This window comes from Fukomys damarensis, unplaced genomic scaffold, assembly GCF_012274545.1.
Source record: "Fukomys damarensis isolate Sample0158 unplaced genomic scaffold, DMR_v1.0_HiC HiC_scaffold_16, whole genome shotgun sequence".
NCBI classification, from domain to species: Eukaryota; Metazoa; Chordata; class Mammalia; order Rodentia; family Bathyergidae; genus Fukomys; species Fukomys damarensis.
Window position 1 is genome coordinate 73,878,350 of NW_022900928.1, and position 24,231 is coordinate 73,902,580.

Below are 24,231 nucleotides of genomic sequence, written 5' to 3' on the forward strand. Positions count from 1 at the left end.
TTGGTTTTTTGAGACTAGGTCTCACTATGTAGTTGAGACTGACCTGGAACTCACTATGTAGCCCAGGCTGGTCTCGAATTCACAGTGATCCTCCTGCCTCAGTCTCCTGAGTGCTGGGATTACAGGCGTGTGCCACCATGCCTGGCTTGTCCTTTACTTTTAATGTATGATTTGATCACAATGATTTTGTTTTCCTAAGCCCACTCTTATATAAATATTTCTTTGCTGCTTTTGTTTTGTTTGTTTTGAGGCTGAGTCTTGCTAAGTAGTTTAGGCTGCCCTTGACTATGTAGCCCAGACTGACCTTATCCTTACAGTAATCCTCCTGCCTCAGCTTCCAGAGTTCTGGGATGATTATAGGGATTCACCACCGTGATTGGCCCAGCTGCTGTTGTTTTTACCATTACTATTATAAAATTCCTTCCAGCTATCAGAGCCTGTGAATGTCAGTAATGCTTTAAAACAAACCAGAGTAAAGCCAAGACAGGAAGGGGAGGGTCTGTTCCATACCCTCCCATGTCCCTTTGCAGGAATTAACCAAGGCACAGACCAAACAATGATGTTCTCCTACTATATGTTCAGGATTACTCTTTCCATTAGCAACAAGGCTGGAAGACCAGAACTTCTGACTATACAGCAACTAATACTTCAGAATTCTTGTTTCTTGGCTCCAGCTTTATATCCTATGTACCCAGATTTGTAATGCTGCTCATGGGCTCTGCAAACCCCATTTCTGTTTTGCCAGGCACTCCCTGTTGGTATTTGGGCTCCAGCCAACAGGGGCCACTAGAGGGAGGCTGTAAACTGGAGAGGAAGGTTAGACATGTTCCTTCCTGTGGCCTCCAAGTTCCCCGGAAGTGGGACTCGACAACACTTCTTCACCCACAGTAGCAGCCCCACCCTGAAGAGGCACCTGCATCCAATTCACAGTTTCCCCAGCATCCACTCCCACCCCACCACCTTTGCACTCCTGTCCCACAGACCCGAGCACCAACAGGTGAGCACACCCCTTGCTCAGAGGTCTGGGCCCATGAATCCTTCTTCTCTCTGAGGCACCAACACCAGTGTTCTGGGTCACAGGTCCTGGGGACCCCTCCTCTGGTTTCCCCACCCAGGAACATTAGCTGCTCTTACAGGTGTGACCTGCATGAGACCTTAGCATTCTCCTGTAACCCTCTTCTTATCTAATTAGCAACCTTATACCTGCAGATAAGTCCTTCATGTTAAATGTTTTGGCTAACGTGTGGTTTCTATCTCCTCACAAGGCCCTGACTGACATAGGGAATTAGGAATTAAAGTTTTCTGGGGCTGAGGCGGCTTCTCTTGGCTGCCCTATGCCTCCTTCCTCCATTCCCAGAATTATTTGGCTGCTGGTCACCAAGGAGACGGCTGACAACTTCCATTTGCCAAGCCTTCCCCTGGAAACTCCCTACTCCTTCCTGAGCCTCAGCCAGGGAACTTGGAGCAGCTAGCCAGGTTAAGGTGGAGGGCTTTGGGAGCAAAGAGAGGGAAGCCAACCAGGCCTGAAGATGGAGAGAGACTGTGTTTCCCTAGGACCTCGCCTCCCCAACAGCTCTCAAGTGCCTGACTATCCTGAAAGCCTAAGGGCTGGCCTGGCTGGATTCGACTCTGTTCTGTCCAGACACACACCCATTGGATCCAGCCAAGACTCCAACCAGGGACTTCCAGCCACAGAAAACTGTCCCTGTCCCGTCCCACCAGGCCTAATAGATGCCCTATTGCTAGCTGAGGCAGAGCCTCTGCAACAGTGGCAAATAAATCCCTGCTCCTTATAAAGTCCCCATCCTCAGCTATTTGTTATAGAAGTATACATGGACTAAGACACTCAAGAGGCACTAAAGACAGGGAACACTCTCTAACCTCAGGTCCTTCGTGGCTTCTGACCTCTGTGCTGTCCAGCCTTGTTGGGCCTGTGCATCAGCCATAGCCCTTCACCTCTCTACACCTGAGGGTCAGGGCCTGCCCTTTCCAGATTCATGCTCTCTTAGGTGCCCAGTGACCTCTGTCTGACCTATCCCTGTAACTCCTCCGCCGTGGTAGACACTCTTCTTTCTTTACCTCTTCCGCCCGGCACTCCTTCACATGGCTTTTCCATGAATTTTGGCTTTTAAGAAACTAGGAAAATGTTAATTTGAGTAACAAGTAAGTACCGATCCTGTGGTGCACAAATCCCTGTACTAATGTAGACCTGGCTAAAGCAGCAATTTTATTTTTTGCAGAAGTATTTTAAGGAAAACTACAGACATTATTATATTTCATCATTAAACATTTTGGTATTAATTTGAAAATTGGAAGCATTGTTTTACATAGTAACAAATACTAACATAATAAAACTATATCTAACACAATAAAACTAAGACTTATTTTCTTAGGCTGCCTAATAAACAATTAGCCCCATGTTATAAAGGAAAAACAAAGACTTAGAATGGGAAGGGACTTGCTCTCACTAGGGGACACAGAGCCAGGATCTGAACTCTGATGTGATCCCCCGGCCTTTTCTCTTTGCACACTGCCTCTTCTGTACAGTGGTTTATGCTCTCTTACTCATCTGCCATCCAGCTCTCACAATGGCTCTGAGCATCAGGGTGTGGATTTATGGATTGCAATCACTGTTTTTTTGTTTTGGTTTGGTTTTTGGTTTTTGTTTCATTTTGGCTTTCTGTAGTGCATGAGGATGGAACCCAGGACTTTGTACATGCCAGTCAAATGCTTTAATGCTTAGCTACACCTCTCACCCTGTAATCACATTTTTTACCAGTTTGGAGAAAGGGAACGTTTCATCCAAAGTGGCCTAAGAAGAGTAGCTCTAAAAGGAATCCTAGTACTGGGAAGCAGATAGAAGGGGTAGGTTTCCAGGTAATGTAGCAGGAGAGACTGAGCCTCCTTCCCCACAGTCCCATCATGTGTGCTTGCTCCTCTGTCACATCCTTGGCCTCTGATTTCCACCCCTTCCTTCCTCTCCTGATCTGTTCATGTCCCTTTCCCAGGACCTCCTTCATTTCCTCTCGGGCCTCCAAGGTGTAGTTTACAGAGTGACTGAGCAGTGACCCTTGCTGATCCTCTGTCCCTCTCATCCCCCTCCCTCCTCTGCAGTGTAAGCACAGCCAGGGATGGGCTGACTGTGGAACCTCTGACCCATGTCCTCTCCAGTCCCCAGCTCATCTCCTGCTGGCATCCCTAGGGCCTATGGTTGGCCTTTGACAAAGCCATATGGAAAAGCCATTTAGTTCTAGGAGCATCTGTTTCCTCTGCGCCAGCCCAGCTGTCCCCATCCTTCCACACTCTGTTTCTCTAAAACCGGAGGATTTCAGAATCAGACTCAAAAATGGTTGTGACAGGCTGGAGAGTTGAGTTAAAACCCGCAGCACAAGAGGGGCGCCCACATGTAGCTCACAGTGGCAGAGAGTTGGCACAAGACAACAGCCATTCTGCTCTGAGTTTAGCAGATATCTGCAGTCTGATGTGGCCACTGGTTAGAAAGAGAGGCAGAGTCGAAAACCCAGGCACCTGTTCCAGTCAGACCACTAACTAGTCAGCAGCCAGAGAGGCACACGGAGCTGCCATTTCCTCTCAGTAAGATCGGCCCAGCCTTCCTCATGGCCTAGTGTGAGAGCCTAAGGAAGCAGTACAGCCATCAATGTCCTCATACATAAACACTAACTAGACAGGAAAACAAAACCCTGACATAGTATATATGACTGGGAAAGATTTTGAATATTCCTGTCAGAAAAACAGGAACTTCTTTTCCACAGGCCCCTGGCAAGACAGAGTGCACCACAGCCTCAGAATGGACAGAACCAAACTGAAGAATATCTGGAGTTGAGAAATATGGCAAAAATCAAGTCATTAGGAGAAAAGTGGAAAGAATTTAAGCTTGAATATAAAACATGCCTAGCAAAACTTTCTCGTGGAGCTCAGGTGTTCAACATATGATAGCTATTATTATTTAGGCACAGAAGGGACGGGACAGACGTGCTGTTTCAACTGGTGAGTGACTTTTGTTAGGAAGAACAATGGGAATAATTTTGCCAAGCTTTAGTGGAAAAAACTCAGTCCAAGGGTAGATGTTGCCAGGCAGAAAATTTCACTTTCACCCAGAGAAAGAGTAAGAAGCAGCGCTTAGTGAGTGCAAACCTGAAGAGAAAGTTGTTGTTATTCTCACATTGAGGATGAGACCATGAAACCTGAGGGGTAAGTTGCCTCTCCAGTGTCATGTAGTTTCTCACCCAGTGTTCCCACTAGGAGAAGCCACAGGTCCATCTCTCCAGAAGGTTGTCCAGGGGGTCCTGTGCCCTAAAGTAGACCTCGCAAACCCATTTAGAGTTCAGCCGGGTGTTCTGAAACTTTCCCTCAAACTCCTCAAAATTCAGGGTCCTACAGTCTGTCCTTCTAACCTCTCTATTTCTGAGTTTAGCTGAAGGACCACTTCAGGACTCAATCTCCTCTCCTTCCCTCTGGGAAGTTACAGGGGGTTTCCTTGAGTTTGGAGATAGGTCAGACAGGGTACCTATGATGACACAATCTCCTTTCATTCACAATAAGTGCAGGCATAGGAGCCCTGGAGACCCAGGCAGCCTGTAGGGGGAAGTCCCCCAGGGGGGAGTGCAGAGAACTTGAATAGATGGAGAAGATCAAAACCTGGAAGCTGGCTGCTTCGTCTGCCCCCCGGTGCTTGGACATGGAACATGTCCACAGCAAAGCACAGCCCCAGGTCCCATGGCGTGGCTGCAGCTCCTCGAAAGAAAGGGAAGGGAGAAAGGGAGAAAGCCTATCAGATGCAGCACGTTGCCTTGCACTTAATAGATACTCAAGAAATGTTTGTCAAATTCATTCTTCAGATCCAGGGGCATAAGTACTTTAGACAGGAACTAAAAATATTGTCTTAGTCACTTTCTCATAGCTGGCATAAAATACCTAACACCTGCAACTTAAAGGAGGATAGATTTATTCTGGCTCCCAGTTTCAGAACCTTGCTAGGCAGGCTCAAATACAAAAAACAGCATGGTGGGAGGGCTTGGGTGAAAGAAAACTGCTCATGTCGTGGCGGCCAAGAGGCAGAGAAAGGAGCTGGGGAGGGAGATACACCCTTCAGGTCACGCCTTTAGGGACTTACCTCCCCCATCCATGCCCACCTCCTAAGAGCAAGTCAGTTTGGTCCCCCCAAGTTCCAATACTCTTCCAAAAGCCCTGTCTATGAACACAGGAGGCCTCTGGGGGGTCATTCTTCAAATAAACCATAATCTCATTTATTGCTCTCAAGAAAACTATTTTAAATGAAGAAACTGAAGCCCAGAGAGGGTAGGTAATGTGTCAGGATTACACAGCAGTGAGGAGGCAAAGCTATGTCCAAAGCCTCTGCTCTCATCTCTTCCAGCAAGGAAACAGCTTGCCTTGCCTCTCCCAAGTCTTGAGCTTCTGCAACAGCAGAGACAGCAGCTCTGAGCCTGCTTTGTCAATCCTATCGTATCCTCTCCATCTTCTCTTCCAGATTGGGGCCATGCAGGGCTCTGCCCTAGGCTCCAGGGCCTGGCACAGCCAGGGAACAGAACAGAAATATAGTTTACCTTTGAGGTGGTTAATTGTGTGTCCACTTGATTGCCACAAGGTGCTCAGATGTATTTCACCAAACATTATTCCAGGCAATTTGCAGGAGTATTTGGGGACGAGATTAACATGTGAGTTGATAGAATCAGTAAAGCAGATGGCCACTCAACCTGGGCCTCACCCAGCCAGTTGAAGGTTCGAATAGAGTGAAGAGACTAAGCAAGAGAGAACACCTTGCCTCTCACTTCCTGCTTATCTGAGCTGAAACACCCATCTTTCCTACCTTTGGACTCAGAACCAGCTCTTCTGGGTCTCTTCTGTCTGCAGATTTGGGAATTTGTCAGCCTCCACAGCCACATGAACAAATTCCTTATACTAAATCTCCTTCTAGGGAACTGAGGATCAATCGGTGGCAGAGAACTTGCTTAGCATGCACAAGGCCCTGTGTTCAAACTCTAGAACCAGGAAGTAAAAAAATAAAATAAATAAATCTCTTTCTATATCAAAATGTATCTAATTGGTTGGGTTTCTCTGGAGAACTCTGCTCTGATGAACACACCACCTGTCCCTCCTAATGAGAAAAAGTACTATAAAGGGTCCATCCAAAGTCTTCTGAGACCCAGATTCCCCTAGATTAAAGAAACGTTGGTAGAGATAATTCAGCATGCAGCATAGACTATCTTCTGGACCTGGATGGACCCGTGCTGTGGCCCAGAGCATCTTCTTAAAAGCTTTTCAGATTCACACTGCCTGATCTTGCACATTCTCTCCAGAGGTAGGGACTGCTGAACACTCTGAGATAGATGGCAGTGCCGAATCCTCATTCTTTCCCCCAGAGGAACATCTAATGAAATTCTGAGGACATTCACAGTCCTGTAACACAGGGCTCAAAACGGGAGTGGTTCGTATGAAATGGTCCTTAGGATCAGGCAAACCTGTCTTCCTCACTACACGAGACAGTCCCTTGACTCTCAGGGACACCTGCTATTCTGCTGCACAGCCAAGTTGGGGGAATAGGGAATAAAGACCCTGGGGGAACAGGGTTGGCTATAGGCTGGATGAAGGGAACATGGAGTCTGTCCACAAGGCCACTGTCTCTGGGCCCAGGAGAGCACACCTGGAAATCAGCTCAGACAGCTCTGCCCTGGCTGAGCCCCAGCGAGCCCAAAAATGAGACAACAGACTCCCCTTCTCAGTGCGGTCCAGGCATCTCACCACCACCCTTAGCCCTGACACCACAGGATGGAAAAATCTGACTCTAGGGTGTCATTCAAAGAAAACAAGGGCAGCAGGTTATGGTGGGAGAGACAGACAGACAGTACAAGCCAGAGAGCCCCTCATAGCAGAAATACTAGCTTTGTTCCAGCACCAGACGCCAGAGTTTGTTGCGCAAATCTAGCTAAAAGCATGAATTATGTGCTTACTCCGTGCTGGGCACTGTTCACCTGTATGTGTGTGGGGGAGTACGTGTGCACACATGTAAATTATATCAAGCATACATACATACATGTGTGCCAATTACATCAAGTCGTACAAAAAACCCTAAAACTTGATAAAGAGTGACCCCTGCCCAAGTCAAGAAATAGATGTTACCAGCATCCAAAAAGTCCCTGTATACTTATATAAATATTTTCATTTAATAGTCAAAATAATCTTGACAATAGAGAAGGTGTAATTTCATTTACATAACTGTGAAGAAACCAGGGCTCGGCAAGGCTGGGAAATTCCCTAAAGTTCCTGAGCTGTTTGCACAGTCCCCTCCATCTCTTCAACAGCTATTTCCATGTGAGGACAACCCACGAGGAGATAAAGGGCACTTGCAGGTGTGTGGGGCCTCAGGTCCCTTCGTCAGGAACCCTGTTGGGCAGCTGGTTGGACTCGATAATGATAGGGGCTGCTGTCAACTCCATGTCACAGTTATATAGGTGGCTCTCCAATCACACTATCTTTGCAATGTCATTGTAGGGAGCCCACAGTCCTGTCCCCGGGTCTGCCCCCACCAGACCCTGTCCCGCCCCAACTCTGCATTATGTATAGAGTGAATTGTGTGGTAAATAATTCATGAGTAATCTGGGCAATAAGGGTAACAGGAGAGCAAAGGTATAGATATCAGAAAGGCAGAGAGATTGGCAACCTGAGCCAGACCCCCATCTTCCCAGGGCTGGCTATGCTCTGGGCAGAGGGGCCCATGAGTTAGGCAGGAGTCTCAGGTGGACGCCAAAGGGAGATGAGGCCATGGTAGGTCAGAGGGCCCAGCACAGACCATTCGGCCTCCCACTGCTGATAGACCTCTGCCTTCTGCATCTAGGAGCCTCAGGTGAGTGATACTCAGACCCCCTCAAACCCATTTGTCACTCACGTCCCATTATTTCTTCCCGTTCTTCCTTGGGATTTTCCTTTTGCCCTTTCACATTCATTCAATGAAATCCACTAGCGCAGTTAATCCAATAGACATTTAACCAGCATGCAGTGAACTACTCTGTGCCAGCTGGATAACAACAGCCTGCACGAACTTAAAGAAGACAAGAGTTACCCTGAGGGCTACTGCCAGGTTGTAGTTTACAGTCAGACCTGGGTCTCATAAAGTCCCCTGCCTTTGAGGGAGCCGAGAGCAGCTCAGAGACGCTCGCAGTAGCCTAGGTGAAACCTGTCAGCTTGGGCCAGAGTGACGCCCATGGTGTTGGGAGGAATCTGTTTCTCGGTATTTTTCTTCTGGAGCGATAGAACATCAGAATTGTGCCTTAATCTTTCCCCACCAACTCCACACCTGACATCTCCTCTTCTTCTGGAGAAGCTAATAGTAACAGGGGTGTCTGAGATTGGGAGTTAGACAGGTTCCAAGCCCAGCTCTACCATTCACTCTGTGCTCTTGGGCTACAGAGTCTCAGCTCCTCAGTCCCATTGGAAGTTATTAGCTATCTCAGGGTACTGTGAGAAGTTAGGCTGATAGGTCATGCCTGTGAAGAGACAGGTTTGGGGGGCCTGGCAGGAAGGCCACAGGCAGTCAGGAGAGCTTAAGTGAATTGCTTCTGTGGTCTGCTTGTCCTCCTGGGCACTTATTTGCAGGCAACCTGCTGAGGATCTCTTCACCTTATAGAATGCAGAGCCACTGCTAAGAATGAGGGCACAAGTTAAGTGACTTACCCACAGGGATTATTTATGTCAGGCTTCTGGTTGACTGAGAGCTCCATGAGAGCAGGGTTGGGGGCTCACTGGTCCTTGTGCTCTGGATCTCCTCCATTAGTTGACACTTAGCTGATACAGGCTGTTGTCCTCTTTCCCTTGGCTGCAATCAGACTGGAACAAGGTGGACTCCTGCTACCAGAGTTAAGGCAAAAGCCCTGGCTCTGAGTGTTCTCAACAGACCAGGCTCAGCCGCTCATCCCAGAAAGTCAATCCAAGAAACAAGACAAGGTAGTGAAAATTATTCTCAGTAGGACTGCACAAGGAAGAACAAAGGCCTAGTGATTTAAAATGTATCTTCAGTGTGCGTATAGAAGTCTCACAGTTATATAGGAAAAAAGAATCAAGGCAAGGGTTGGGGACTTCCATGGCCAGCAGTGCAAGCTGTCTTGGTCTGGCTGTGATATGGTTGATAATTATCTGAGGACCAGCAATACAGAGGTCTGTTGGTCCCAAGAATGTCACTGTTGCTGCAGGGGAGGGCTGGTTTTGATCCTCTATCATAAGGTATTCATCTATCACGTGTTTTGTTCCTGGAATCCAAGGTAACTATAGGAGGGAATGCCCCAGGAGAACACAGATGGGAAGCAAGGCAAGACGGAGTGGAAAAAATAAAATGTCAGGGACTAGACCCCCTTCCAGCTGGCTCTGGAACCCTCCTGGAATCCTTACAAAGACCTCCAGACCCTGGTGGTCCAATAGCATGTGGCTGTCCTGAACCTCTAGGGTCAGCATTGTCATTAAGCTAGTCATCAGACAGATCTTAAGTGCTTGTTAAAAATACAAATTCCGGGCTCTGACCACTCCACATCCTGGGGTATTCTGACACAGTAGTCTGAGGTGAGACCCACAAATTTGCACTTTGATTAGATGTTGCAGTGACCTATGAGGAGTGGGGTCTGCTCTAGCCCATTCTCCATTCTCCATCAACCTTCCTTCAGTGCATCTAAACAGGATAACCCCTGAGGCTGCCTCAGGGACCACCTTCTGCCCACCAACTCCAAAAGTGCTGGTACTGTCTTGCTGAACCCTGGGCTCCTGGGACTGCAGAACAATCAACAGAGGCTCTGAGCAGGAGGACCCAGAGCAGTCTGGATGTCCCACATTGCTCTTTCTCTCTCCAGGCAAGCCCTACCCAACCCCCCAAACCCCCAAGGGGGAGGCCCTGTCCCTCCAAGGAGTTAGGGGCGGCTCTGTGGAGCTGGCCTGTGGCTCGGGGCCTGCTCCCTTGGTGGTCCTCTGGAGCTTCACCCCGCTGGGTGCCGTGGTTCCTCTGCCTGTGGCTGTCACCGATGGAGCTTCATCCAAGGTGGAGGCTGAGGCTGAGGCTCTGGGAGTTGTGAATCTGCAGAACAGCAGCCTGGTGCTCAGGGAGCTCAGGGAGGGTGCCCGTGGCCACTTCCTATGCCAGGCTCTGCATGTGTCTGGTGATGAGCTCCACATCAGCTATTCCTACCTCACGCTGGCCGTGCTGGGTAAGGTGACTTGCCAAGGATACACCTGGACTCAAGCTGATCTGCATGTTGCTTGAGTCTCTTTGCATGTACTTCCCTGTCTCTTTACATGTGCTAGGCTTACATTTTTTTTGGGGGGGGCACCCTCCAGGGACTGAGAAAACCTAAGGTTGCAAGGGAGGGATATCTAGAGCCCAGTGAGCAGAGAAGCCACAGCCAGCAGGTATGGGGCCACTGGGTATAGCCAGGCACAGCCAGTGTCTGCAAACCCAGGGTCCCTCCCTTTATCCCTCCCTGGTCAGTGCCTGTATCCAAGCCTCGGGTGCGGCTGAGTGACCCGTCCCCGGTGGAAGGAGCCTCTGTGGTGGCCACGTGTGCAGTGCGGGAGGGCACAGAGCCCGTGACCTTTGCTTGGCAGCATCAGGTACCCCACAGCTCTGGGGAGGTCCTGGTGGGGGTCACAGAGCCGCTGCTCTGGCTGGACCCGGTCAACCGGACACACCTGGGCTGGTATGTGTGCAGCGCCTACAATGCTGTCAACGGGCTGAGCAGTGATGGAGTCTTCCTGGATGTTGTCTGTGAGTTGGGTTGGGAGTGTGGGCACCCACCTTCCCACACGTTTGGCCCCTACCAAACCTCAGCACTCCCCAAATCCCTTCACTGCAGGAGTTGCCCCTGTCCTCTATGAGACTCCAACAGGCAAGAGTAGCAGGATGCTGCTGAGGACATGAGTGCCAAACACGGCTCTAGTACCAGGGTTTCTTCCATTTTAAGTCTTGAGCTCCTCTCCCCAGGAAAAGGCACACACACTCATCTTCGCAATTCTAGTCATGACTTTGGAGTGGCCCAGAAGTCAGACTTTGGGTTGTGCATGTAGCTGTCTAAGGGTTTGATACAACCATGGAAAAACTGGGAGGAGAACCACAACGGGCAGAGAGGGCAGCAATCTGGTCCAAAGGCTGAGGTTTTTCATCTTTCATGGGAAAGGAGAAGATGTGGATGGTCTAGACCAGGCATGGTGAACCTTTTATTTATTTGTTTAATTAATTAACCTTTTTTTGGTACCAGGATCAAATTTGTGACCTTGAGCTTGCGAGGCAGGTGGCAGAACCACTGAGCTAAATCTCTGGCCCAAACCTCTTAGAGATTAAGTACCCAAACTGCAACCCCAAACCCACTTATCTTTCCCAAAGTGCCAACACTGCCCCTATGTGCACTGTTATTCAGTGCTTGGCTGCTGGGGAGATGCCGGGGCGACTTGGCTCACGAGCCAACAGAGAGGGCTCTGCGCACTCGCTGCAGCACCCGTGCCTTAGCTACATCACCACAGGTCTAGACTGCAGAGTTCACTGCCTAACACTGCAGCCCCATGAGTCTCTGAGCCCTCAGATACAGTTAACCCACACTGAGCTGTGCTGTGAATGCAAAATGCACAATTATGAACACATAGTCTGAAATGCAAATCACTAGCTCTTACATTGATTATATAGAAATAATATTCTGGATATATTTGGATGACTGAATGGAGCACTAAAGTGAAAACCTACTGATGTTTTTGTTGTTTGGTTGGACTTCATTGTCTTTGTTAAGATTTGGCTACTAGAAAATTAAAAAGAACACCTGTGGCCCGCATGCATGTATGGGCAGCATGGGTCTTGTGCACTGGTTTTAAGGAACAAGAGCTAATGGTGCCCTATTTAGTTGGTGGGAATTGTAAACTGAGGACTGTGGGAGAGAGTGGGAAGGAGACAGGAGCAGAAGGATGCGGGCAGGGAATGCAGTCCCCATGGGAGGGAGGGAGATGTTCAGATGTAGAGAAATGGAGGGTGGAAAGCAGGAGAGAGGGGAGGCAGGCACCCTGGTTAGTGAGGAGGCTGGCAGTGCGGTTATGCTCAGTGTGTTGCCCACTTTGTCATTTCTTTTCTCTGCCCTCTAGACAGACCGATAATCCCAGTCCCAAGTGATGTGTCGAGGTTGGCCACCCTTCCTCTCCTCTGTCTGCCTAGCTCTTTTATGCCCCTTACCTCAGCCCAAACCTGCAGTCCCCCAAGGAAGCCCCCAGAGTCAGAGCTTGCTCCTGAGCCTTGCCACACAGAGTGCCCACCAGAGTGGTCAGCAGTCCCGACCACCTGCACTGTCCTGTGGCCCCGAAACTCTAAAAAACTGGAGGGTTGGCATGGAGCTGGTGTGCCCCACATGCTCACGGGAGGGAGGAAGAAATCCAGCCATGAGCATGTGGGTGAATGAGGGGGTGAAAACTGTGGAGCTGTGACTGGCCCCCCTTGCTCTCCAGATGGCCCGGATAAGCCTGTGATCACTGTGGAGCCCCTGGGATTCGCAGAGAAGGGGTTTTGGGCCAGTGAGAAGGAGGAGGTGACCCTGAGCTGCCTGGCTGCCTCCAACCCTCCTAGTCACTATGTGTGGCTCCATGATGACACTCAAGTCTGCACTGGTCCCACCTATGTCATTGCCAGTGCCAGCCGTGCCCACACAGGCCTATACACCTGCCTGGCCCACAACAGCTACCTGGACACTCGCACCCAGAGCTCTGTCCAGCTCACTGTCTACTGTGAGTGTGTAGGTGGGGGCTGACCTTGGTGGGAGCACAGACCTGTGTGCTGGTGACCCCCATCACCCTGTGGAGAATGATATAGAAGTTGGCAGCAATGGGGTGGGAGTGTATCTAGGGAACCAAGTAGAGCTTTGGGGACTTCTGTCCAGCTCACTGTCTACTGTGAGTGTGTAGGTGGGGGCTGACCTTGGTGGGAGCACAGACTTGTGTGCTGGTGACCCCCATCACCCTGTGGAGAATGGTATAGAAGTTGGCAGCAATGGGGTGGGAGTGTATCTAGGGAACCAAGTAGAGCTTTGGGGACAGGGGAAGGGGTGGGGAGGACCCCTAACCTTTCATAGCTCCATCCCAAAGTGATGATTCCCATAGTCCTAGGACCCGAACTGAGGCACAGAGAAGGACAGGGCAACAGCAGGAGCCCAGGTGCCCAGGGTAACTTGCTCACCCTTTAGCCCTCTGCCCTTAACCTGAGGCCTCAGCCTTTTTCTTACCAGCCTCTCAGAGTGACTCAAATCTTTCCCCACTTGGCAACTTCTCATTGCTTCCCCCTTTGGCTGGGCTGCAGAGCATGGCTGTGGCACCTGCTCCAGCCCCTCCTTACCCACCTCCCTCCTAGATCCCCCTATGGGGCAGCCCTCCTGCGCTGTGCTGCCCACTCTTTCGGCTGTGACTCTGTTCTGCACCTGGCCTGGGGGGCTCCCCACTGCCCAGCTGCAGTGGGAGGGGCCCCACGGGACTGGCCCTGCTGCCTCCAGCAATGCCACCTGGACTCATGCAGCCACTGGGCTCCCCAACGGCAGTGTCTTTACCTGCACCGGCCAGCACCCGGCCCTGGCACTCCCCACCATCTGCAGGACCACAATCTGTAAGTGGGCACGGACAGCACCAAGGTGCTGACATTCCAGGCTGAGTGTGGGTCGGGATCAGAGCATTCAGAGGGGCTCCAGACTGCAGGCTCCAGGATTTGCCCCCAAAGGAGAGGCAGGCAGCACTCAGTGCTCAGCTGCAACATCACTGCTTCTCATCCGGGCCAAGCTGTGTCCTTCTTACCTGTGGGCTTGAAGCCTATGACCTCTCTTCCCTGTCCCCCACTCCATGGCCAGCAGGCACCCACCAATCTTCCACTCTGCTTCTGCTGGATTGCGTGTTGATCTGGAAATGCGCCTTCACATTCTCTCTACCAAATGTGCTCTTCGGCCGCCTCTCAGCTGGGAAGGGACCACCATGGTCAAGACAGATTTTGTATGTCCTTCTGTCTACAAAACCCTCCTCCTTGCAGCCTTTGAGAGCTCTTCAGCATTTCTACATATACTCTAGCACTCATCTAACTATATAATAGTTGTTGGCTTAGTGTCTGTTCCCACTATTGCCCTGCCACATGGTCAGCCCTTGATAAAGGATACAAACGTGAATAGAAGAGTGACAGAGTCATGGGAGTAAGTGAATGAAGGAATAAATGAAGGAGGGAGGGGATGGGTGGGCTGATCTGAGCCACCACTTCTTTCTAGGGGAGCCTCCTCAGAGCCCTACCTGCCGGATCTCAGCCACAGTAGATGATCAGTTCATCATGCTGAGCTGCGAGTGGCCTGGAGGGACGCCCCCTGCTGCACTGCGCTGGTTCGAGGACAAGCAGCAGCAGGCCTTGGGCAGCAGCAGCTCTTCCCCAGCCATCCATGTGCTGCAGGCCCAGGGCGACCTGGCTGGCAGAGAGTTCACCTGCCAGGGCTCTCACCCACTCAGGACCCCTGCTGTCCAGTGCCGGCTCCAGCTGGGTGAGAAGGGGCCAGCCTCTGGGTTTCTGGTAGGGCAAGAGAATTGCCCCTTTGGAACCAGGCTGAGGGCTCTGGAGGGTATAACTGTGCTGGAATGGAAAGTGAGTCAGGAGAGAGGCTGATTCACTTCTCTTCCAAGGTCTCAAGCTTTTGTTTGTTTGTTTGTTTTTAAACCATAAAGTGAAAGAGGTTTGTGTAGGTCAGTGTTGTCCAATAGAATATAATGCAAGCTGTATGTGTAATTTAAATGTTTCTAGCTGCCTAATTTTAAAGAGTAAGATAAAACAGGTGAAATATTCCACTTCATTCAATATATCCAATGTACTACCATTTCAATATGTAATAACAATAAATTATTTGTGAGCTATTTTACATTTTTTCACCCTGTCTTGAAAATCTAGTGCATTTACAATAATAATTTACAATAATAATAATACATCTCAATGCGACTTGCCATACTGCAAGAGCTCACTGGTCACACATGGCCAGTGTTGGACAGCAGCAATCCACAGGAGTGGGGGAGGCTACTGGCATTCCTCATTTGCATATATTTGCATAAGAAAGATACTCAATTATATTCTTGATTTGCATGAGTGTTTCTAGTGTCAAAGGTCTGTCTCTACATCTCTCATCCCCTTTATTTGCTTAACCATGGTCTGGTTCTTCTGTCACTCTTCATCTGGTCTGCTTCTCTATTAACAACTGAAGACAAAATAATTAAAAACCGAAATCTTAAAATGTGAGAAGAACAGTAGAACTGTCACATCCTACAGTCCTTGCAAAATGATTTACTTCTTAGTCTCTGAAGGCTTTGTGACTAGCACATGTTGAGGGACTCTACGGAGGTCTTTAACACAAAATATTTCTTTCCCTATTACTCAGTCTTGAGACCGGAAATTCCGTCATAGGAAATTCATTGACACCTGAGAGGCTGGGTCTTTAATAAGAGTCAGTCCATAAAAACAGCACCTACTACAGCCTGGCACTATGCTTGAAGCCAGCCAGGAGGTGGTGGGCCACCAGGGGTAAGGAGGCCCAGGCCAGGTGCTGCAGAAAGTGGGGGAGAGGGGTTTGCAGAGAGGCACAAGGCAGAACTCCTACCTGCAAGAGCAGGGTTTGGGGTAGGGTAAGGGAGAAGCACAAAGGACTGCTGTTAGCAGCTTTAGCAGCAAACCCTGGAGCAGACTGCGACCCAACTTGGAATGGAATGGAGTCTGAACCTGAGGGAAGAGCGACCTGGAACAAGCTTCATAGGTCCCGATCTCCTCTCCTCTTTAGCTCTCCATCCCCTCCACTACCGGCCAGCACCTTCCCTCAAGCCTTTCTACTAGCTGGGGAAATTCATCTGCTCCAGCCTCAACTTTTCTGTCCCCACAGAGGCTCCACAGCTGACAGTGGCTGAGCCCCAGGTCTCAGTGCTGGAGGGGGCAGAAGCCTGGCTGGAATGTGCTTTCCAGGGTGGAACTCCACCCACCCAGCTCCTCTGGCTGGGACCCCACGGACAGCAGCTGGAGCAGAGCACTTCTGAGTTTGTGCTGCACTCTGAGGGTGCGCAGCTGCGCCTCCAAATCCAAGATGCTGACCCAGCACGCCACAGAGGCACCTACCAATGCATGGCCCGCAATGCCGTGGGTAACAGCAGCCAGAGTGTGCTGCTGGAGGTCCTCAGTGAGTGAGGGGTGGTATGTCTGTGTGGGGGGGGGGGGGAGTGGAAGACCAACAGCCAGCCGTAGAGTGCTTTACAGATAGGCCTAGAAAATCCAGTGTGCACCCTTGAGCACCCTTGGGCCCAGGCAGACCCTCTATAGCATGTATGATCCCAGGTACACTGGTGAAGTCTTGAAGACAGACATACAGAATTCCATGCACTCAGGGTCTGGGGATTTGGCTCAGTGGTTCCGCTGCCTGCCTTGCAAGTGCAAGGGCCAGAGTTTGATCACTGGAACCAAAAAATAAAAACAGAACTCCATACAGTCAGAATCATCTCTTTTTATTCATTTTAGATGAGGAACCTGTGGCTTTTCCGCAATACAGGCTGTCTATGGGAGCAAAGCTAAGTGCATAAGCATATGCAGTCATACAGACAAGTTGCCTTATGTGTGTCTCCCACCCTTTCTCCCATCCAGGGTATCCGGCTCCTCCCAATGTCACCATCAGGCGCCTGATCTACCAGCGGCACCGGAGAGAGGTGCAGCTGCAATGGGCCATCCAGGGCCCCGGTAACCTGACCGGCTTTCTGGTGCAGCAGAGGGCCAGTGTCCCTAGTCCAGGAGCTGGGGATTGGGAGACTGCAGCTAGAGACATTGAGCCAGAGAGCAGGGGCCGACGGCTGGGAGGCTTGGACCCAGGGGTCCTCTATGCCTTCCGCATCCTGGCCCTGAATCACCACACTACTGGACATCCCTCCGAGGTGAAGACACCAGGTGCTGGGCTTAGTGCCAGGGAGAGGCATTTTCCCTAGAGGACTGGACCCTGGCGCATTCTCTTCCCAGGGCATCCTCGCTCCATTCCTTTACTTCCTTCCTGGTGGTTCCCTCAGCCCCGTCTCTGTCCTCTTCTCTGCGTTCTCTTAAGGGATGTCAGGTAATCTCTACTGCTTTTCTCCATCCTTTCCTGGCGGGCTCAAGAGGTGCCACCTGGGATAGAAAAATCAGAACAGGGGAGGAGAAGGTACAGGATGCTGGCCATTACTGAAGGAGTGGAATCCCACTCTGTGCCTCAGTCTCACCTCCCGGGGTAGGAAGGGCTCTAGGCTTCCTGGGGCTTCCTTTCCTTTGTGCCTACTTCCTTTCAGCAGCAAGCAGCCAAAATAAGGAGCTTTCTGCATTCTGTCGTAAAAACAAGGGATTTGGCTGAGGACTTGAGAGCACCTCTTTCCTTGGGAGAGAGCTGATCTCCAGATTCCTGGGGTCCTCCAAATCAGCTGAAGGGAAACTGGACAAGCAGGGAAGTTCCTCCTCATTAAGCCCCTGGAGCCCAAGTTTAGCTGTGGCTCTAAACCATGCCTCCTGTGCTCTTGCCTCTCAGTGGACCCCCACTTCAGCACCTACCCAGCAGTGCTGGGTGCAGCTGGCACGGGAATGGTGGTGGCAATGGTGGCCTCTCTTCTGGTGTTCCGGTATGCCGCCCGGCATCCACAGATTTTCCCTCGTGAGTGGGAATTTGAAGTATAAATCTGGGGTTGCTTGACTCAAGGCAGCCAGATCTAGACTTACCTAAGGAGAACTGAGGCTCTTCCTGAGCTGAGGCCCTCTCCCCAGAGCTACAAGTCATTTTTCAGGGCTTCCGGGCCATCCCCGTTAGCGTTCCTGAGCTCTATCTGCATGAGTCCATTGGGAAGGGAGGGCCATTCCCTGGGATTTGTGTTGGTCAGTAATGCTCCTTCTTTCCTTCCTGTAGGCCTTGGCCAGTGGCTTGTTCCCATGTGAGTGTGGAGACTCGGGCATCCTGGGGTTCAAGACTTTTCTCTAATGAAAAAGGGAAGTTTGGGGAAGCTGCTGCCACTAACTTTACTCTCCCACTTCACCATCAGGGAGCAAAGGCACCAACAGAGGGGTTCACAGGAAGGCAATGAGGCATCAGCAAGTAAGCAGGATTTTATCCTAAAGATTAGTTACCTACTTTGAGACCTGTGCTGAGTTTTGTGCATAATGCTTGATCTGTCTTTTCCTCTGAAGAACAATCTAGAACATCCCCAGGACGTCTCCATTCTTTGCCCACCTATTCCTTTTGTAGGCATTGAAACACCATCCACCACTCCAAATTCAGATCCTGCAGTGGAATCCACTGATGCTCCAGTAAACGTCACCATCACTGTGACTGCAACGCCCTGAAGCCAAAGAGGAAGGTGCACAGCAGCTTCGGGAGGGCAGGTGAGAGGTAGAGATATCCCATCACACTTTAATCTTTAAGACCAAGGTGGCTATGACACCAACTACCCCCTTTCCACTTAATATCCAGACTCTGTAACAGGTGCAAGGGTCCATCTGCAGTGTCCCCAAATGACAAGGTCACAAAAAGCCCTGACCTAGCGTGAGGATGCCACAGGACAAGGAAGACATAACTGGAGTAAAGACTCACTGTGTATCTGAAGGCAAGTGAAAATGATGGTTCTGGGGATCATCTCTTGTGCTACAGAAAAAATGAGCAAGCTACTTCCAAAAAGAAAATTAAAACAACTGTGGAATGAGCAATTCCTAAATAAATCACACCTAATGTTCTCACTAGCAGTGTGTTCAGTTGCAACTAACTCAGGCAGAGGCTGACTGCTGGACCCCATACTGAGTGGCTGGAAGCCACGTGTGTAGCTGTGTGTTCCCTCATTCATGTGCAGCTTAGGAACTTCATGGACCGGGCAGTGGTCAGACACCAGGAGTCTAGGCCAGGCCAGCACCACAAGAGCAGAGGTATTCCAGAAGCGACGCTCAGTCACCAGGCCTGAGGGAACTGGCTGATGGGGCACAGGAGCTGTTCCAAAGTCACAGTCAGCTGCCAGGATGACTCACAGGCTCCAAATGTGTGCGCGCATGCACGCATGGGTATGCACGCGTGATCTGGGTGAAACACAAATGAACGCTTGTTCAACTGGAGGAGAGTCAGGCCTCAGAGCTGCCTCCACAGGGGACACAGATGAGGAGAAAAGTGAGAGCCAAGGGATGATCTGCCAGCGACAGGGAGAGTGGCGCCTGACAGGAGACAGAAAACTGAGGGAAACAAACAGCTTCCTTGGTTCTCACAGATTTAGACTATTAGAAAAAGGGTTTCTGCTTCCTTCAAAGCTCTCAGAATTGGAGCTAGGGTTTAAGGAAAGCTTATTTAAGCATGGGAAATGAGATACAGAAGGGCCACAAATGATTCTCTTGACTTTCTGGTCAGAGATGCTTAGAAACTCATTTTTTAGAGCAGTAAAATAAAGTTTCCTTTGAGGGGTTTTAAATTTCTACCAGAGTTCCTATTCTTAGATGAGGCTCTTGGTTCATGGTAAAAACACTGAGGAGGTCCTCTTCTGTCTTGCCCTGCTTCTCTTCTGCCTTCCTTTCTTCCTTCCCAAGAAATACTGTTACCCTTCAGAGCTCCCTCTGCCTCCACACAGCCCATAAGCCCAGGGTTTTCTGTTTCCTCAAGCACTCGCCCAAGATCCTGCTCCTTCAGGGCCTTGATCACTGCAGCCAGGATGGAAGGGAAAATGCACTGGGATCTTGAGTATCCACAGGAGACTTTCAGGGGGAGAATTTCAGAGTAAGATATCACACCCACTCCCATCCCAAAGCCACTCAGTACAAACCAAGTATCTGAGCACTCACAGGCTAGTCTATATGGAAAGCAGCATTCTTTTAATACAAAATCGTATCAATAAAATAAAACCTGTCCAAGCTACATCATTTAAAATATATACAATTTTAAACATAATATTACAACTTTAAGGAAAATAAAACATATCTTTCAGTATGATACAAAACATGCATCTCAGAGTCACTGCTTTAAAAGAGAGCAACACACGTGAAGCTCAATTCTAAACAGAATTGCATGGCAGTACTGTAGCTGGAATGAGATATATGACATGATCAGCCTGCTTCGAAAGGCTTGGTCTTCAGAGATTCACTCTATAAGAACAAAACCCAACAAGCAATGCTTTCTGAGAAGCCTACTTCAAAAGATATAGAACATTGCAATTTAACTTGCACCCAGTATAGCACGTTACCTGCCCATCAGTGCATAAATAAAAGAAAAATAGCAACAGGAGATGGTGAAATGATGTAACAGGAGCAGGGGAATTCTAATGCTGATGACAAAGAATCACATGGAATTCAAGACCAAGAAGGAACACAAAGAGGCCCAGCCAATTTCATGATCAATGAGCTGAGTGAAGATCAAATTCTCTGGTAGGTGGTGGGGTGGAGGGGCATGAAGGGGAACATAGTGGATTCTGGAAGACAAAGTACTGAGCAAAGCACTCTGCCCAGGTGGACAGAGGGTAGCTTCTCTTGCCAGCTGCACAGCCAGAGCCCCAGAGGCTCTGGGCAAGAGCACATATCACAGGACAGTTCTACGAGTGAACCTTGCTCCAGGCTTCTGGAAAGCAGTATGGAAAAAAGGAAGGAGCACAGATGACTCCAGGTAAACTGGGTTCTAACTCAAGCTCTGTGGCTCCTTGTGTGAACTGGGAGCTTTCGCACCTACGTTGTAGATTTGTTGTGAGGATTAAATGAGATCACAGTAACAAGCACCATGCACAGTGCCCGATACACAGTGGTTCCTCAACATGTTAGTGCTGTCCAATGTCCTCTTACTTCCTGGGGAAGTGATACTTGGTAGGATTGTTTCTAGTGACCACACAGGGCATAAAAGTTCAGATCCTCTCATGCCTAGGGAGAACTGATAACTCCTAAATATAAAGGCTATTATATATATTTATATTTATATATCTCAATATATAAAGGCATTTTTATAAATAAAATACAATGAAAAGGGATAACACTTAAAACAGCGTTACTAATAATATAAATAAAGAAGTCCACAATAAGATTGCCCTAAAGGTAAAAGTCATTTTCTCTTCCTCACGGACAAACCCCATGTTCAAACTCAATCTTTAAAAGCAGTTTCTGACCTAAGGCTCATGCAAATACACCTCTGTTTCATGAATCAAACTAATTGCCCGTGGACATTTACTCCCTAGTTTTTTAAGACTCATATTTTGTGTCCCAGGACTTTGTCCTTTGTCGGCCACAAAGGGGCTGAAGTAGGGGCTGCAGTCATCCCCCTCCAAAGCTCAGCACATCTAAGTAATAATAAGCCTAGTACACTGCAGACATGGACATCTGGAATGTAGAACTTGCTTTTATAGCAACCTAATACTGTAGCTGGCGATGGCCTTATATTTCCTATACTCTAGTGGAAGTAACTCTTGCATAGTGACTGAGCTGAACAGCACATTTTCACTAACAGTTCTATTTATAAAAGATATAGGAATATGTAAGGGAGTACTGATGCATTATACAGACAAGGTGATTAACATAGTATTCTATTCTATTCCACTGCAAGTTCTGGGAAACTAAATTTACTTCATTTATGTTGGAACTTAGTTCTATCTGAAGAGAATATTTTTGTTTCTTTCCCCAAAGGGACACACAATCCAAGAAGGAACAGTGACTCATGCTTTGAAACCCATCAACAGTTTGGGGGGTTTGTTGTTTGTTTGAACATGGAGCAGAAGTCTTCCAAAGGTAGCCGCAATGTCCTTGCCACTCAGGCAGCAGTGACTGTGATGCACAAGCTCTGCTGACCAAAGCTTCAGGTGCTTGTTTACAATTATTGTATTTTGAAAAAACATCAGGAAATTTCCCTCTAAAACCCCTTTTCCTCCAAATTAAGTCTTTCCTGACACTTTGCTATAGTTTGGATCCTGAGTGTCCCTTAAAGGTTAAAAACTTGGTCCCCAGTCGGTGCTCTTGGGAGATGGTAGAAATTAGTGGGAGGTCTTTGGGTCACTGGGGACATGGCCTTGAAGGAGACTGCAGGACCCTAACCTTCCTTTTTCTCTCTCTGCTCCTCAGTTGTGATATAAGCATTTTGCTCCACCACGTGCTCTCACTATAATGTACTGCCTTGCCACAGGCCTAACCAACAAGGCCAGTTGAGCATGGACTAACATTTCTAAAACTGTGAGCCAAAATATACCTGTTCTCTTTATAAGTTAATTTTATCAAGCACTTTGTTACAGTATTGGAAAGTGACTCACATGCACACACTCACATCTTCTAGGTGGGTGCCCATGTCGTAAGTGAGTAAATGACTGCCCTCAGGTGGTATGGCACCATGAGCACCGTGAGACCAAAGCGTTTCTGCCATGACGGGGCCCTGAAGCCCTGTATTTTTTTCTTAAAATGTTTATCTCTCTCTTCAAGCCACTACTTTACACTTTTTTGTTTGTTCCTACTTTTAGGATAAGTCAAAAGGAGCTCCATGAAGACCCTTTGATAAAGTAATGCAGTATTAAAGCAGTGAGATAATAACATATTAATTTTCTCCTCGGCCTTGGATCTTCCTGCAGACTGCAGTAATACAGCCAGACCTTATATTCTCCCAATGACTCTGAGTATCATTAGAGACTCGACACTGCTTGTGCCCATGTGCGGACAAAAAGTCAGCAGGTCACATTAGCACTTTTGTAGAACGTATCCGTATAAAATTCATCAGCCTGATCTGCTATTATAAATATTAAGCCACAACTGTTGTTGATCTGAAAATTATCTCAACATTGAACAGCAATTTTCCATCTGAGAATGTGACTTCAAAACAGCTTGTGCAATTCCCTCCTAGCTGAGTCAGACAGCAGATCATATCCATGGCATGAGGAACCCTTACTGTCACTGAGGGTCTTGGAAAACACGGAATGATCCCTCTGTTCCCCAGATGACAGAAAATCATGCAAAACAAGGCTGTTTCCTACTGAGGGAGAAAGAAGGAATAGGGAAGGGAAATTTTAAGGCATAAATAATATGAGGGCACACATTTCAAGATACATTCACATGAAGTAACTACAAGAAAAATAAATAAATGATTTTCTCTGATTTGAATTGATGTCCTTCACACAATTCACTCCTAGGCCTGTTCTGTGTAGCTACTGCTTGAAGGAAGTAGGAACATGACTTGTATTTGCACATCTTCAGGTTTCTTGGGGCTGCTGAAGGACCCCTGACGAGCTGTCTAAAGGAATACCAGGAGACCACACTGTCGTCTTCCCAGAACAGTCCTCTGAGACAGGTGGCAAAATAAGAGGATTCCAATTTAAGCTTCTGTTCTCCATTTCTAAATGGCCAAGGCTGTCTCCTGAAAAACACAAAGGTTTGGGAGCATTATGAAGTGAAAAAAATTGACTTTTACACAGTACTCTAGAGATATTACTTTGAGCAATAATAAAAGAAAAATGAGTAAAAGTAGAGTCTAGTTATGCTTGGCTTGAATTTGAGCAAGACAGGTCTAAAAGGCTTAAAATAAGATTGAGCTCTCATGAATAGTTATACAATCCATCTGGAATTAAAACAAATGCCTTGCAAGTCCCAAAATAACCACTTACAGAAAGGTTACAACTCTAGAATCAACTCAAATGAAAAAGGGGCCCATGTGCACAAAATGCAGTCACCCAGAAAGTGTTTTGCTCAGACATAAACCAAATCCAAGCCTAACAGGATACATTTTCCAAATGTAACAGGATTAACTACCTGAGACGAAGGATGTAAATGATAACAAAATTACAAAGAATGCTTTATCTGTCCTATCTTTTCTTGAATTATCCAACACCCTGCACAGTCTCTGAAGAAATATGTGCGATCATAGAAAATTCTCCTTCATAGAATCCTCAGCTAAGTGAAGACTATTAAAACCCTAAGGTTTAAATCACCTCCCTGTACCTCTGCTGAACTCTGTGGTATCTTCTGCACAGTCAGAGTTGATGTCATTTACGTTGTCCTGGCAGCAGGTGTGTGGTGTAGGTATCGGTACCACACTGTCCTTGGTGCTCTCCTCAGGTAACTGGCCACAATCAGGGACTGTGGAAGCCAGACACACAGGAACCTTCATAGCACCGAGGGGCTTCATTTCCAAAGCATCCTGAGGACAAGGCACTACCACTGGGACTAGAGGAAGGGGGCTGCTGCTGAAAGTGCCATTGGTTTTGGTGAAACAC

The 24,231-nt window shown here is 48.5% G+C and overlaps 2 protein-coding genes across 2 annotated transcripts in view; one reads left to right on the top strand and one right to left on the bottom strand.

Moving 5' to 3' along the window:
* The first annotated feature begins 7,800 nt into the window (after positions 1 to 7,800).
* On the top strand, positions 7,801 to 18,406 carry Vsig10l2 (V-set and immunoglobulin domain containing 10 like 2). Its single transcript, XM_033764007.1, has 12 exons — positions 7,801 to 7,882; positions 9,873 to 10,223; positions 10,505 to 10,780; positions 12,496 to 12,771; positions 13,391 to 13,639; positions 14,283 to 14,546; positions 15,924 to 16,214; positions 16,673 to 16,969; positions 17,574 to 17,696; positions 17,946 to 17,970; positions 18,079 to 18,131; positions 18,282 to 18,406. Exons 1-12 carry the CDS (start codon positions 7,801 to 7,803, stop codon positions 18,377 to 18,379), a joined length of 2,385 nt encoding a protein of 794 aa, XP_033619898.1. The 3' UTR covers positions 18,380 to 18,406.
* A 1,446-nt stretch (positions 18,407 to 19,852) lies between these two features.
* The window catches only part of Cdon (cell adhesion associated, oncogene regulated), an 86,264-nt gene continuing 81,885 nt past the window's right edge, over positions 19,853 to 24,231 (bottom strand). Inside the window, exons 19-20 of the mRNA XM_010628657.3 lie at positions 23,957 to 24,231; positions 19,853 to 23,375 (exon numbers count right to left, since the gene is read on the bottom strand). Of these exons, the coding sequence (XP_010626959.1) occupies positions 23,212 to 23,375; positions 23,957 to 24,231 (439 nt within the window). The 3' untranslated portion in view covers positions 19,853 to 23,211. The remainder of the gene's footprint in view (positions 23,376 to 23,956) is intronic.

Excerpts from the sequence above, each read along its gene's own strand:
- Vsig10l2 (XM_033764007.1), top strand. The coding sequence starts at position 7,801 with ATGGTAGGTCAGAGGGCCCAGCACAGACCATTCGGCCTCCCACTGCTG. Across the intron at positions 10,224-10,504 it reads CCTCACGCTGGCCGTGCTGG|TGCCTGTATCCAAGCCTCGG; the intron begins GTAAGGTGACTT and ends CTCCCTGGTCAG. Across the intron at positions 17,971-18,078 it reads GGCCAGTGGCTTGTTCCCAT|GGAGCAAAGGCACCAACAGA; the intron begins GTGAGTGTGGAG and ends CTTCACCATCAG.